This window comes from Zosterops lateralis, assembly GCF_965231275.1.
Source record: "Zosterops lateralis genome assembly, chromosome: 6".
In the NCBI taxonomy this organism is placed as follows: domain Eukaryota; kingdom Metazoa; phylum Chordata; class Aves; order Passeriformes; family Zosteropidae; genus Zosterops; species Zosterops lateralis.
Window position 1 is genome coordinate 37,800,505 of NC_139761.1, and position 16,969 is coordinate 37,817,473.

Below are 16,969 nucleotides of genomic sequence, written 5' to 3' on the forward strand. Positions count from 1 at the left end.
TGGATCCATCAAAGACCATCATAATTTCTCTTTGATCCTTGTTCCTCCTCCAGAGATCTCTTGATCAGTGAATCTCAGAAACTCCTCTCCATGTTTCTTAGCTTCTATTGGCTGTAAAAAATCTCATATTTTCTGCCACTTTATTCTTCTCTTGCTTCCAAGAGAGACTGTGAACAAACAGAAAGAGACTAGGTTTGCTGATGGTTACTGAGCAAGTCTAACAGTGTCGAAACCACCTCTGGCTCAGGATGTCCCTGAACTGTGGATGTTAAGCAGTTCTCAAAAAACAGTTTCTTTGTAGCCCATTTCTTATATTCATGTCCTAATCATCCCACACTGGCTGTTATCTGAGACAGGACAATGACTCAAAGGGACATTTGATCAGGCTCAGCCTGGCAGCTCTGATGGAAATCCTTCCCAGCCTAGAACAGGGATGCTGCTTCTCCCTCTAAAGAAGCAATGGGGTACTCCCTGGCAAAACTTCTGACAGTCTAACTGCCTTTTTGTGGGAGTCCTTCCCCACCCAGCACATTTCTGTTTCTCCACTGGATAGGTTTGCAGTATTTATAAGACTGTCTTGTTGAGAACCTGTCAGAATACCTACTGTATTTCTCCCTCACCACACAATTTTATTGCAAAACTTTCAGTCCCCTGACAAAAAAGAGAGAAATCAATCTTCTACAGCTTGGTCAGATAAGTAAGAAAGTAAAGCTTATTATAGTTGTACATCTGTCCCATGCAGGATGTCTTTACTTTTTCAGGGAGATCCTTGCAAGGGATGGTCCAGTGCAGAGCCAGGAGTCAGAATCAATGATTCTCTTGGGTCCCTTGCAATTCAGCATATTCTGTGATTCTATTTCTGCTGTTTTAAATTAATCCCAAATCAGTTTCAAGACCACAAAGAGACTAGCAAAGATTCTGCAAAACCCTTGTCTCTCCAGCCTGATTACCAGCTTCAGAAGTGTTTGTTTAATTCTTGGGAACTGAATGCAGTGTTCACATCTGATGCAAATTAGCTCTGCAGCCTCATGGTCTGCTATTGTCTGGAACAAGAAATTTCACCTTAAGTATTTTATCATGACAAGTAAGTGCTCCTTCTCTTTTTCTTTTTAATAATGAAAGTACCACTTTTTGAGCAAGCTGTATTTTTTCTTAGCTTTGTTCATGTCTGAAGATGAAGTCTGGGACAAATGAGACTAAAAAGAGCATGTAAACATTTTGAAAGGTGTGAGCTGGAGCACCATCTCGACCTGTTCTGTCAGTGAACCACTAGGTCCTTCCACAACCAGGCAAGAAAACCAAACAATTTTATTCACATCCAAAGACTGCAGTCTTAATCCTCCCACACCAGGAGAAACCCCTCAGGGTTTCACCTATCGCTGTGCTTGTTCAATGCTAAAGCTAAAAAAGCACCTAGAATTGTAACAATAGCCTGGCTCCTGACCCATTAGAAGGAAATTGGTCAAATATTGTCACTTGCAAAAAGTGTAATTCCTGAATGTGTTTGCCCAAGTGGATTGTTACCATAGCTCCCTGTATGGCTGAATGGTGCTTTGCCTCCCTGAACTTGACAAATCAGTTCTTTTTAATACTGAATGACTTTCTACAATACCATGTTGATTTTTCCATATGTTGATTAATTTTCAGTCTTAGTAATAAGTTAAGAATAGAAGTGTGTATAAATATGTATACTGTTTTATAAAGAAACCACAGGCAATAGTAAACTACAGATATGTTTTTTTCCAGAAACTAATCAGGTGCAGCTGTGTTATTACAAGCTCCTGGCAAAAAGCCAGCTCAGGCCATGCTGCTAAGCTGTGGCAGTTGTTCAGCATGCTCAGAAGCAACCTTACCTCCCTGCTCCCATGAGCTCAGGGGACTGGAAAGACAAGCCAAGAGACCACAAATGGAGCCAGGCCCTGCTTCAAAAGCACAGTTCTCAGGTTTGAATAGGCCAGCCTTTGAGGCACTGCAGCTACAGCATCCCATCTTTGGTGTTTGAGAAAGGCCATGCTGAGAGACTAAGAGTTAGAAATACTTTCATGCAGCCTGGACCACTCGCCCTGTAACAGCTCATTCTGCCAGCCTCTCTTCCCAAGGTTGGGATTCAGACCACATGTGTTGTATTTTTGTCAAACTCCCACTTCTGTTGAGCCCTAGTTTAACATCTGAAAAAACATTTGTTCTGCTGTGCTCACCTGCTTTCATCCTGAAGAAGCCAGGCCAAAAATACCCAGGGACTTCGAAGAACAGTGTTAGCTGAGACATATTTATGTTAAGAGAGCCCAGCAAATGGGTTATCCTAAAAACTTATAGGAATGAATGCAACTTAGTTTTGACCTCCAAGTGTAAGTTAGCATCATTATTTCCTTTGAAAAGGGACTGCAGCAAATGGATCTAATATACCACATAAATACACAAGTTGTGATAAAATTAAGAATTTATTCAAGGTGGAAATTCTTGAGCAGGAACATAAAAAAACAGAGGGGCAATAATCCTTTAGAATTTAAATGCCTTCTAATTTTATAGTGATAACTAATGGTTATTACTATTAACCAGGCATCAACAAACTTGTCATGAGTGATGAGTCACTTTATGGTAGATTACAGTGGATCTCTTTATGCATCACTTTTTGAAGAGAGCAGGAGCTGAGGAACTACCCAGGTTGTCTCTGCCCAGAAGTCAAAACTTTAGTATGTGGCAGTCCACAATGAGCTCTGCCTTCAGTTTTAGTAAATAACACAAAATAATCACCATAGGAAGAGTCCTGCCCTGTGACTTCGCAATTCAGGTCACCCGTGAGTGAAAATATGAGGACCCTACCCAGTTCCCACTACCTCCCACAGAGTCTTCCCTTTTGTTGTAACATGGGCTAAATAGACTATAATATAATATTTGGGATTGTGTGTCTTCAGGCTTCTGGGCATTCAACAGAAAAATGTTTCAAAATACTATTTATAAACATATTTTCCCCCCTCTGTACTCTGCCTCTGGAAGAGCACTAGGCTGCTGTGAACAGATTGTGCTAGCTGAAACAGGCAACACAGTGTTGGGAAACCCAAGAGCACACTCTGTAATATTAATGCTCTAAAATTAAAAACTTCATTGTTAAGCAGTAAAGGGATGTTAGCCTAAAGCAAAGGTTTTTGTTAAAGATCACATACCCCATGCTGTTACAATAGTTCATTCCCACTTCCAGACTTTGGTTGCTAATCTAAATTGCAGAACTCTCTGAAGCAAATCCTTTACCAGGACTAGAGCTAGAAGAGGATTTTACAAAATGCTAAAATGGTACTCAGGTTATATTTCACCTCAAGTTTGGCCATCATACTTTGCTATCTTCAACTTCCTATCTTCGATCATTTGAGAAAATATTTCCATTATGGAAGTTTGCAATGGAAAGAAAAATCAAATATCAATTTAATAATTAACTAACCCTGATTCAAAATTGCAAGTAGTTGCTTTGTGTTTGAAATTCATCTAGTCTTTCTCGGATGAAGACAGCATTTATTGAAATGTTTAAGTTTACTTTAATAGTGGAAAACTAGTTTGCGTCCATAGGTCCATTATAATATTGGCAGAGGGAGAGCTGTATCACAGGAAAAATAGCTACTTTTAGTTTTTGACACTGGAAAGTCTTCAAGAGCAAAGAAAGAGCAAAGCGCAAAATTAAACAGAAGTTTGGTTTTTACCTTTTAACTATATATGCTGTATATGATCTGCTTTTTCTAGTCACAGATCAGCTTTTCCCCCAACCAAGGAAGACTACATTAAACTGACTGTTGAGCATGTGCTTGTGCTAACTGCAGCCAGAAAAAACATTGCATTAGCATCATTTTTGGGAGAAACTGTAATTTGTCATGGTAACCTTCTAAAGCACAGTTGAGATGTGAGCAATAATTTTGCTCTGATTGCTGTACCTTAATCAGTGCAAACAGTCAGTTGGGTAGTGTTGGAGCCCAGGACATTCCTTTGGTTGCCCTGGAAGGTCACAGAGCTCGGCAGAGAAGTCTGAGACCTGAGGAAGGGGGTCTGGGGTCTGTCCTGGGGGTTTGCCTGGCACAGAGCCCAGGAAGACACAGGCTTTGATTTTAGTCCATGTCAAGAACTTCCAACACAGAGAGGAATTACAAGTCACAAAGGTGTGACAGACAGTAGTGTAGTTTATCACTGTGTGGAAAATTTTGTCGTTTTGGGGTTTTTAGAATGTAGGTGCAGGGGAACAAGATAGAGGATTTAGGGTGATACCCTGAGTCCTTCTCCTTCTCCCTTGGCTTCCATCTTCTGATGTGACAGTGGCACAAAGTAGTTTAAGGAGATTGGGTCAGAGTAGAGATGACCCTTTTAGTATAGGTACTAGGCATTGGTATGAAATTGTAAATAAGAGACACATAATTATCTGTATAAGAAGGTAGTGACCTCCCATCACGAGGGGAGCTGTCCTGTGTCTGAGCTGCTGTGAACATCTTGGCCGGGAGCACAGAGAAAATTGTAAGATAAGAATTAATAAACACCTGAGAAACCAAGAAAAACAAGACCTTGAGGACTCCATTTCATTCTCGCATCTGGCTCAAAGCCTTCAGAGGGCAAAAAAGACTCTCTTGAACCACCACCTGAATCTCAGGTGAAGAAAAACCAAACCCAAGAGGTAGCAACAACTTCTCTAGAACTGCCCCGTCTGAAAACAGCCACACAACAGCTGCCAAGCCACCTGTGTTCAAATGGCTTCCACATATCCACTTGAACTCCTCCACTTCTGCTTCCAGCAAACGGCCTAAAAACTGATTGCCAGGTGGCTGCTTTCAGGAGTTGAGCTTTTACACAGCAATGTCACTTTGAAAAATAATGGAAGCAAGTTACCTGTTGGCAGATAGACCACCAGGAAGAATTACAAAGGGATGAAGTAGACACCGCTTACACTGTTCCACTCAAGGCAAATATTCTTGTGTGCCAGGCAATTGCAGGTTTGTCTGTAGCTTTGAAGGAGAACTAACAAATTATTCAAGAAGTCTTTCAATAAAGATCAAAGTCCAAATTATCTTGAGTTTTAGATCAAATTTTATCTGTTTGATTTAGGAGCACATTTTACAGCTGTTGAAATATCCCCCTCCCTGCCCTAAAGCGAAGATATTCTGAATTTTGTTTCTGAAGCAGACATTGTGATCTTGTCTACACCTTTTACAAAGGCAGATCACTCCCAGCCTCTAATGTTCTACCCTCCTGCCCCTTCCTTCAACCCACTGAATCATATATTCAATCTCCCCAAAGACCTGATGTCTTCTGGTCATCACACATATATATTCATGCCAAAAAATAACCTGTATTCTTTGCTTCCATTCCAACACTCACTTAGCATTAAGCTGTCTTTATGAATCTTGACTAACATGGTCTTTAACAAGTTCACAAAGTTGCTCATCTGCAGTGTAATTTATTACCCTATTTATTACCCTATACAATGTATGTATTACCCTCTCAACCCTTGTATTTTCTGCAGAACAAGCTGACAGAAGTTTAATAACAAAAAAAAACCTGCCTCAGGAAGACTGAGGAAATACAAAGTTTTTACTTGAAGGTCAATGTGAGACTTAGGACATGAACCAGAGACTTCCAGCAAGTTTTTTCACCAATGGATTTCTTCCCTTTCCCTATTTTTTTGTGACCATAAGTTTCTAATTTCTCCAGAATAGTACTCAAAAATCATAGCTCTCATATTGCAAAATTATATACATTTACTAAAACCAAACAAACATGTGCAGAATCCACAATAATTTAGGCACATTCAATTAAGTTAGGGACGTTGCTTGCAAGCATTTGTATGAATAACCACTAATAACCCAACTGACCCAATTTTGAAACTTTAATGTTTCTTAAAAGTAATTTTAGCAAATTATTTCCTTCATGATGGTTTTCTGTCACATGGGTGAGAACAATGTGTTTCACTCAAACCTGGTGCCACATTTGGCAGAAGGCTAGCCATCAGAAAGCAACATACTGCATCTTTCAGTTTGCACAGTATTCCTCCTCATGAACCAGAGGTTCCTAGTGTTTTCAGGCTACGACCACTCTTTTCCCATCCTCCTTATGGCTCAGTGTTTCTTTCGTTGCCAGGGGATTACAAATGTGTTGAAAGACAGAAGCTCAAAAAGGCATCTAAATTGTTTTGGTGGAGCAGAGAGTCTGCAGCTAGCTTTCAGGAATTAGACATGAGCTGTTGTCACAATCAAACACACAAAGAAATTAAATCAAATCAAACCTTTTTCTAAAGCTTGATATGAAGAAAAGAAAAAAATCCCACAAAGAACACCCCTCCATAACTATCACTCTCAATACACTCCCTTGCTTCATACTGCTCAAGCGTATTTGGCAAGCTGGGTAACCCCTATCTGTTTTCTTAAAGCATCTTCACTATGGAACAGACAAACTACAGCAAAGTAAACCCAGGCTTCACTTGGAATTTACTGTAAATAGAGTCATACTATAATTTAGATTGAAAGGGACCTCAGGAGGTCCCAAAGATTAGCCTCCTACACCCATCAGGATCAGATCCACGGCCATATTGCTCTGGCTTTATCCAGTTGAAAAACTCCAAAGATAAGCTCTGTGGGCAGCCTATTCACAGTTCTCATACAGGGGTTTCCACCACTCTCAGGATCCACAACTGTAAAAAGCAGACCACTTTCCTGACAGCCTCTCCATATTCATTGGAAGGCTGCTATTAGCTCCCCCTGAAGTTGCATCTTCTGTTACACTGAAGATCTTGTTTATGGACAAAGAGGTAGACTAATATATATTCAAGTATATATATTACATATATATATACAAAGTTAAGAATATATTCTTAGCACATGGAAATCTCAGTCTATTAGTCCAGATGTAATTACTATAGGAAAAGAATAATACATTTCTCCATTTCTCTCCTTTTTAGGGGTTATTTTCACCCTTCTACTATTACTCTGCATCTCAAAATCAACATCTCCAGACTGCTGGAAAGGATAACTTGAAGCTATCAGCATATGAAGTCCTTTGTTGGGAGGAATATGCTGCTGCTTTCTTCTTCCTCCCTCTAGGATCTACTTGGGGTTCTTTTTATGTTTGCCGACATGCTTTACAATCTTTATTTTTCTTTATTGGCCTTCAGATCCAAATATATATGAGCCCTTCACATATGTTAGATGTGATTTCTTTCTTCTGTTACTTCCTAAATGCAATTTTGCCAGTTCTTGTTCTGCCTTAAACAACAAAACCAAGCCAAACAAAAAACCCATCATCCAACCACAAAACCAGAAAAACCTGCCAAAAAACAAACCACACAAAAAAACCCAAACAAAGAACCACCCCCCTGCACCGCCCCCCCCCCCCCCCCCCCATACTTGACTGCTGCTGAGTAGCCACTCACCAATACAGGACCATGGGGTTTCCACTTCCACACATGTGCCCCATCATTAATCTGCACTCTACATCCTTTGTTCCCAATTCTAAAGGCCTGCTATCATATAACATGCCTGCTGTTATAAATGAATTAGCCAATTTAATAATTAAAGAGAATTTATTAAATAATCAAAGTATAAGTTTTGAAAAAGCAACAAGCAAAACAGTGCCGAGCCCGGGGTTTGACACTGGGTGAACAACGATTCAGACTCTATTGCTCCAAATTCCCCCGTGGTTCACAAATTCTGCCTTTGCAGGGTTCTGTTTTTATACATTTTTCTGCTGAGCAGGGGTCTTCTCACTCTTTTGTTGCTCTTACCCTTTTAGCATATTCTTGTATTTTCTTTTCTTGCTGCTGGTCTCACAAGAAGTTTTCTTGGAAGGGATGAATAATTAATTTTCTTTACTGGAACTCTGAGAATAAACATCTTTGACGACTAATATTATCATGGGTGCATATCGAATGCATATCAATGGGGCTTTGCCAGACGAAGAAATCCTTTGGAATCAACATTTTTGGAGACAACTTATCCTTGCTTGGTACCTGCATTTCTCTTCCTTTATCACCTGATGCAAACCGCTTTTCTCCTTCACCAGCGTTGGTTATACAAATGCTGTAGTTTTTAATTCTTTTGCACAAATTATTTTGTAATGTATATGACACTGCATTTCTTTCATACATCATTATATTGGTAATAAACATCTCATTGCACATAAAACACCTGCTTAATACTCCTACATACATAAAACTACAGTTGCACCACCTAAAGGTAAACAGAAGTAAAAGAAATTAACCACAGACACCTAGCCAGTTATAGAAATTTTTATAGCAAAGCTAAGTAAAACAAAGATTCAGGCAGGCCAAAGAAAGTCCAGAAGGGGAAGTATGATATTTCTCCTCAGACCCAAGGCCTTGCAGACTCAGGACTAAGCTTATGACTTGTTACTAACAACCATAATAGACTATTACATTGCTCTTCATTACCTTCCTGGAAGAAGCTGAATGAGCCCTAATCCATTACCATCTTGGTGGCCTTTCACTAAATTTGTTTCAGGTGGCTGAAATCTTCCTTGAACTGAGGAACCGAAAAATTAGACACAGTCTACATGCAGTCTAATAAAAAATATCTAATACAAAATACCAGATACATCATCCTAAGTACTATCAATACTCACCCTGCCTTCTGTTACTGATAGGTAATTGCAATGTATTAGCTATTTCTGAGAAGTTCCTACTTTAATTTACCTTCTTTAACTGCTCATATTCTTAGTTGGATACTGTTTCTTCTCAGTTGAAAGAATAAACAAATAGATGAATAAAACCAGTCATGTCTCCAAAGGCTGGAGTTACATGGGTAACACCTACCTGTTCTGGTCTGACACAGTTGGGCCACAGCAGCCTTTAACAACTCAATAGACATCAAGGCATAAAGAACCCAAAGGGAGTATTGAATGGCTGGCTTTCCAAAGAGCTTCAAGATATTACCACAGCAACTCTCCATGTTTACTTGCCCCACAATCCAACTAACCAAGCAGAAACCTAAAGTGGTGGTTGGGTTTTGTTTGTTTGGGGTTTTTACCCAGATAATTCCACACACAACAGACTTAAGAAATTGCTCATTTGAGATTCCTTCAGCTATTGAGCATGAGAGGTGATCTAGAATCTGAAGCAATTGACAACGGTGGTAAAATCAGTGAGTTCCAAATAAAAGAAAAGAAACCACCTATTTATTTGGCTATTAAAAGACTAAGCTACTGTGCTGAAAGCAAGACTGCATATGTATCAGTAGCTTAAGTATCTAATTTACAACTCACAAGTACAGCAAAGGAACCCTTTGCTAAGCAAATCTCAGTTACAGTTCTTGACTCAAACTTCCAGGCCAAGTCGTCTTGCTCAGTGGTTAATCTCTAGGGACAATTTTGACAGCCCTAGCAAGAGGCCTATAGGTGTCCACAACCAGGGAGTCTCAGAAAGGTTATGTGTGTTGGGAAATCCCGCACTGCTCATCCAATGCCACCATGTCTGCAAGACAAATTCTGGGCACTCCATTACTCTGTATATCAAAAAGGGGATGGGGAGGAGGCAGTACTTGCAGGGAAGACAGACAAAATTGGAGACAGTGTGAAATTACTTATAGAATCATATGTTAATTCAGGTCAGAAAGCCGCTCAGCGTGATCACCAATCCACGCCCCTTCTCAAAGCTGGGTAAACTACAAGATTGGATCATGTTACTCGTGCCTTAATCTCTTAATTCTTAATTCTCTTGAAAACCTCCAAAATAGACAGAAAAATCCCTCAGGCAATCTACTGCACTGTTTAACTATCCTAAGGGTATTTTTTTTTTTTTAATATTACATCTTGGCAGAATTTACCCTGTTTTAAATTATGCCTGTTGTGTCCCATCCTCACACTGAGCACCCCTGAGAAGTCTTGCTTCACCTTACTCAGTAGCTTCAAGTGCAGCTATATACTTTAGTATTTTTGATTACAAAAGTAGTCTGGATTTCTACAGGACAAGCAAAGTCTGTGTTTTAAGTGAGGTGCAGCAGAGATGCAAGTGAACTGACCTTCCAAGAGGCTTCATTGGAGTCTAGTGATAAGGACCAACTCCAGATGTTAGAGTGATTCAGGAGTCAACAGCCGCTCTTGCAAAGAAAGAGGGGCTTAGTTTTTATTATTTCACAATATTAGAATTAAATGTAATAGTCTAGACTGATGAATGAAGTGTCAGTTTCTGAAAAAAAACAAAATACAGACAGGAAACCCTTTAGCACCTCAGATCAAGGGATAAACAATCAACCTTATTAAACCAACAAACCAAGTTTATTTATATAAGTCTGTACAATTGTGATGAACTATGCTAGGACACCAATGAAACAAAGTAAACAAATCTCTCCCTCTCTAACAAGTGGGAGGTGTAGTCACTCACCTTTACATGCACTTAAAAGAAAAAAGATTACAGCTTTCATACAATTATGTAACTATTCAAGAGTACTTTCTTCATGTATTATTCTCAATATAAGAGGTTTGCATAATTTACTGACGGTTGCCTTCTCTAAAAACAGTGTTTTAGTAAAACCCAGAGACTTTGAGAGGGTAAGTGGCAGCTTCATAATTGCAGATAACTAGGACATAGCCCATCATTCAGACGGGCATCCCAAACTCACTGCATCTCCTGTGTTTTGGTTTTCTCTACTAAAAGTTACTTGTAACACTATATGGGTCTCATCCACATTTTGGTTGGATTACAGATAGTGTTGTGTTACCAAATGTAGAAGTTAAATAAACCTAATACATCAAGGCCAAGCATATTAAAAATACTGTATTTGAGTTAAATTTACCTTTAGATACCACTTGTCACTGCATCTCAGAGCTCTGAGGCATTTCTGTGGAAAAATCTGTTCCTTAACTGTTTGCTTTGGCAATTATTTCTGCAAACCATTAGAGTGATTATTTTTAAAACTGTCTATTGTAAAGTAAGTTTATTTTTTTTATCACAAATCACTTTAGCTGTTGAAAAAACCAAATCATATCAAATGCATATCTACACAGTGAATCACAATGTTTCCTATGAAGTAATGATGGTAGATCCCAAAAATCCAATCTTAAAAAGTTAAAAGTATGTATATGTGACAGCCTACTGTAACTCCAGAGAAGCTGCTAAAATAAGCCATCAAATAAAGTAGTCTCTGATTACATATTTACAGAATAATCCACATGTCCTGGAACTATGGACTATTCAGTAAATAAGTATTGAAATATTTCTATTTATTTGTTTACACTGTAGGCTTCATACGTTGATTTTCTTTCTATACATAGTTTGTAGAATCAATCTGCACACAATTACATGATGTTTCTTTAAAGCTACTGTTAAAAAAAGGAAGAGAGAGTTAAATAAGAACTAGATTAAAGTTTCATTAAGAATCCAACAAGGAAGTATCAAACACAGGTTAAAAGACAACCAGTGTATGGTTTCAAAAAAACACTAATGCTCTGACACAAGAAGAGCATTGCATTTTCCCTCTTTAGAGTCCCTCAGAAATATTCCTATCCAATTCAGTGCTTAAGTTGTTACATACGTACTGGCCTTAGTAGGAACACACATGTACTTGCACGCTTACCTGAACGAGGGCCTCTAACCTTTTAGACTTCTAATTCTTTTAATTTAGTTCTTACTTTCATATATTCAGTTGCATGTTGTTTGGAAAAGTTCTTCGTTAAATGTCACTTATATTTACATTTGATTTTTTCTCTTTTTTACACCTGAGTGATAATTTAGCTGTCAATTTGTGTCCAGTCAAATATTCCATAAAGCCATACAATTCTTGTGCTCCTGTTGCACTCCACTTGTACCAGTTTATATATGAAAAATGTCCATCACCTACCTCTCACTTTTTTATTGTTACCCTCTGACCTTTCTATTATGTCCTTCCCCTTCCATAGAATGAGATTTTTAAAAAAAATTTTGTTTATTGATAGAAGCCCCATTTAAATGGTTCAGAAAGCAAGAAACAAAGTGAGCTGGAGCCCAGGGAAGACATGATAACTTAAATATGTAATATTGAAAGCTTGGAGAAGAAATTAAAGCCCAACCAAATGAGCTCCCCAGGGTCACCCCATAAAAAGCTACTTCACCCAGTTACAGCTGTAGAGTCTGGATGTGCTATAGATGACAAGTCCCACATTAAGAGCTGTGTACGTTTCTCATCAGTTAAGTGTAATTAAAAAAGGGAACATGAAGTTAAATAGCTATATCAGCCAAGCCGTTTTAGTAAGAAGAATCACATTTAATGAGTTTCTTTCTTGCAATTTCAGATGCTCAAGTACAGCTGGTAGAAATTCAAAACAGCCGTAAAGAACTGTGACAGACGGATACAAATAGTACTGCAGCTTAAAAATGATAAAAAACACCTGAAAAAAAGTCACACAACCCTCCCAAAAAAATTTACACTTTGAACCTAGGCCAGTTTTTGAAGATTCCCTTCTCCAAAGCTAGGATGAAGGAGGAAGAAGAGGGAGAAAGTGCAGATGACCTTCCAGCCACAAAGGTCTTGCGCCAATGTTTATTCACTGTGCCTGTGGTGGTATGTAAGGGGAGATCACCAAGTGCTGATTCTGCGACTGCCAAGAGATTCCTATGGAAATCCAGACCTCAGGCTAATACTGAACACAGAGTGGACCAACGAGCTGCATCGACAAAATAAAAACAAAACTCAAACTAAAAGAAATGGGAAAACCCCAAATAGCACAGATCCACATTTGTGAGGGGAGCAGAGGAAAGGGCAAGAAGGGAGGTCTATACAGTAAATAGTTGAATGGTTTATGTTACAGATGACTGGCAGTTTTAAAGAGTCTCTTCCCAGCTCCATTGCTGCTCCAACCCAGAAGGGAGAACTGAAAAGGGAAGAAGAAAAAGTAGGACATCATCATGGAGCATGCAGGATCAGAAGCAGCAGAGTGGGCACGCTCAAATAAGCCCCCGTCTCTTTTTGTAGTCCTCCAAGTTCAATGATCGCCGAGGGGCACCATCTTTTGCTGGAGGAGCCTTGGAGGTGATGGCCAGTGCCTTAGATTCTGTTGGGGACAAGAAAAGAGTAAGGACCAAGCTACAGGCAAACTATAAATTTTTACTTGTTTTTGCTGACAACTTCACCACAAAATCATGTTTGGCTTCTCTAGTATACATCAGGTTAGAACTTCAGTTAATAATAGACAGTATCAGGGAGCTTATCTTCATACATGTAGCACATGCAATTTTGACTCTGTGTGTTAATCTGGCAGTTAATCCAGAGAGAGATAGTAAGCAGAAAAAGTCAAATGTTCTACCTATGTCTACAACACACATTTTTATCAGTCTCCAGATTCTTCTGTTAAGCAAGGAGACTGCACTAAGTAAGATGCCAAAATGGTATTCTGTCTAAGGAAAACTGCATTTGTCATCCTCCTCTCTTCAGTGTCCTTCAGTGCCTAACCCTCATCTGCTTGCTAACTCTCAAGTTCATAACTCTCACTAGCTGTTTTAGGAAGTCTCTTGTTCTTGAACTCCTGTCTCATTCTGTAGTCTTACATTCAGAGTTTCCATCTTGACCTAGTTTGGAAAAACAACTTCTCCTGCTCTTGCTTCTTGATAAGGTTTGTCTTTGTGCATTCTTACAAGACTTCCTAAATTATTGTCCTCCAAGACACTGCAGATCTAATCCTTCCAGTAATGCAAGGAATACTAAACTTTGTGTGTCAAATTACACTGGTATATTCCTCCCATGCTTCCATCCCACTGGAAAACAACCTTACAGGACACAAGAAAATAGCCTCAAGTTGCACTAGGGACATTTAGACTGGATATTAGGAGAAATTTCTTCACCAAGAGGGTTGTCAAGCATTGAAACAGGCTGCTCAGGGAAGTGGTTGAGTCAACATCCTTGGAGGTATCTAAAAGATCTGTAGCTGTGGCACATCGTGACCTGGTTTAGTGGTGGACTTGTGAATGTTGAGTTAATGGTTGGACTCGATAATCTTAAGTGTCTTTTTTCAATCAAAATGATCCTATGATACTCAACTGTTCTTGTCACACATCTCCTGCTGTCAAAGTCAAGATAACAGAGGAAGAGCCAGCAATTTTGTGTCTATTATCTTCACTCACTGGTCAGTGTTTTTGCTCCCCTAAAATTTAGCTTTAATACCATTTGCAATGCCTAAGTTAGGGAACAGCAACTTGGTAAAGCGGCAGGTTCAAAATCAAGTAAAAAATACCTTATCACCACAGTATGTGCACAGAGGACAGAACAGAACAGCACAGATACACATCTTATATGTTGTCAAAAGTTACTAGACAAATTAATGAAGCAAGTATCAAGGCAGCTGCCAAGACTTATTAAATACAACACCCAGTTTTTCCCCATAGATTATGCAAGTAACAGATAGTAGAGACTGGAAGAGTGTATCAAAAACCACTCATCATCTCTCTCTCTCCCTAGGCTTCAAATTAAGGATATGAGGATATACAGGCTTTTAGTCTAACACAATATGGTTGTTCTTCTTTTCTCAATGGATGTCACTATCACATATCCTCTCCTCCTCAGTTCAAGATACTTTCCAATATGGTAAACAGAGTCCTTACTCCCATTTTCAAAAGCCCACCAGTAACTCTGAAAAAATTATTCTGGAAGAAGTAAGTTCTACCAAAATGGACTGGACAATCACATCCCCAAACTCAGATGGAACACCTACCTGAACTGGGAACCTGAAGATCAATCTTTACATCAAAGTCATGTACTTTGAAAAGATCTTCTGAGAGGTCACTAGCTGATTTAGAGTTCACATCTTTATCTTTTCCTTGACCCTGAAATGAAAACTACAGGTAAGTCTCCAAATCTTATCTGGCCGTACAAAATTGTTTTTTCCCCTCTTCGGTCATAAACATACTTAATGTAGCTTTCATATTGCTAGAGCAACTTAAATTTCCTTTCCCAAGAATGAAGAAGCTTTTTTTTAATGATAAAGCTCTACAGGGTACTCCTTTCTCGAACTGAAGCATACACACCTGCTTACTCACAAGTTTCACAGAGTAAAAGAGTTATAGTGTGAGGAACACAACAGAGACCAAAATGGAAACTTACCTTATTCATGTCCTTTGGAGCATCTGGTAACACACCAGATCCATATTTTGCATTTAGCTGGGCAAGGATGGCAGCTTGGACAGCAGGATCTCTGGACTGCAAAGGCGAAATATTAGGGAAGAATATAAATAAAAAATTACTGTATTTAAATTTGCAAAAGCTAGAACTACATTTTGTTCAAACAGTGTTCATTATCCATGAACCTAAAACCATAATATAGTGTATATCAGTGCACCAAACTCAGAATCTCAAAGGGCTACTGAAATCATCCTGACATTATCTGACAGTAACAAACTAAAAATCATCTTCAGAAAGCTTTTATTTGAAACAAATCAGAAATACATTTCCTGATTATATGGCTTGTTTCTGTGACTACTCTTAATGCTACTGTAATATGTAGCTGCTGCTTTCAGCTTACTGTTCTGGCTGAAACACTCTATTATAGAGAAGAAATCTTTAGAAGACTATTTTATTTACCTAATAGTTCTCTAGCACAATAAATGTACTCAGTTACGATTCTTTTCTAATAAATAAGTATTTCAGAAATATTTCATCCAAGTCCTGCAATAGAATGTCTTTTTTATTTCCTTGCAGGTTTGTGGAGAGCAAACCTGAGCAGTTGTTTTTTTAGATACCTACACCAGAACCACATATTATCCCAGAACAGACCTAAGAAGGCCAGATTACTTAGAAGAAGGAGGTGATCACCTTATTATTCATCACTTATATATGGTGGGACTGCATTAGAAGGTTTTGCCACAGTATCACATGGGATGTTTGTGTTGAACTACTTTATCCATCAAAGGCCCAAAATGTTTGTTCTCTCACCTTTACATAATCTTCTAGGAAACTTCCAGCTAATAAAAAGTGAAACTCACACCTAAAGCAAACTGTCTTCCCAGAGCTAACTAAATCTGAATAATGCGACATAGATGAACTCACGACAGAAGTCTCCATCATGGTGGCTTTTGCAGTACATACCCACATCACTTATGTCCTTCACACTTAGCATTAAAAAAGAAGAGGGACCTGGATCTCACTCAGCTGTATCTCACACTGGCATTCAGGGCGTTAATAGCATATGGCACAGTTGGGAATTTTTGTTCCCATACTCTGCATTACATTGGTTTCTGTTTTTCAGCAAATTGCCTCAACTGAACTTAAATATTACACTCACATTAGACACTATTGTGGGCTTGCACTGCCGCCTAGTAAAGGGGTCCATTTGTTGGTTTTTCATGCTGTGACTTTCAGCCTGGAGAAGAAATAGCACATGGTTTTGCAGAGTCTGCTACTTGCACTTTTTTAAATCCTCCCACAGCCCCCTGCATCCCCCGCAATTACTCATCTGCTATATACAACACTGAGATCGGAGAAAAACGAGCAACAACGTTACAGATTAGAAAGTTTTTAACGAACCCATCATCCTGCGCTTCACAGGACAGAACTGTCCTTATTGCATACAATAAAAAACAGGCACAACTCTCAGGATAGTTAATGTTTAAGCATTTGTTAACAAGCTAAACTCTTCCTTAACAAAAATGAAACTACAGAGAACCAAATATCTCCTTCACTGTTCTATTATCTGAAGTCTCCTTTATGAGAAGACTTAATTTTCTTTCTCATATAAAATGCATTATGTCATTATTCTTATAGTGACTAATCTGCTGATAACTAAATTAAGCAAAAGGATAAAGTAGTGTGCTTTAAAATCATGTCGTTTGCCTATATGAAAGATTTTACAGATAATTTAAAAAATTAGTAACTTTGCCATGCAATTATCCCTCTTTGCATCATTTCATCTCTACTTGTAGAAAAGTATTAATCCAGTACTATTTACCACAAGAGCCTTCTCAGACTCAACGATATTCCACTCTCTATTTCTCTGGTTGATGTAACTGCAGAATGGAAAAAAAGAAGGG

At 38.7% G+C, this 16,969-nt stretch overlaps 1 protein-coding gene across 1 annotated transcript in view; it reads right to left on the minus strand.

The window, feature by feature from the left end:
* Positions 1-7,595: 7,595 nt before the first annotated feature.
* The window catches only part of RTF1 (RTF1 homolog, Paf1/RNA polymerase II complex component), a gene marked incomplete at its 5' end in the record, with an annotated part of 31,850 nt that continues 22,476 nt past the window's right edge, over positions 7,596-16,969 (minus strand). Inside the window, 5 exon segments of the mRNA XM_083862842.1 lie at positions 7,596-13,005; positions 14,659-14,770; positions 15,048-15,143; positions 16,225-16,302; positions 16,888-16,945. Coding sequence (XP_083718968.1) covers positions 12,899-13,005; positions 14,659-14,770; positions 15,048-15,143; positions 16,225-16,302; positions 16,888-16,945 — 451 coding nt within the window. The 3' untranslated portion in view covers positions 7,596-12,898.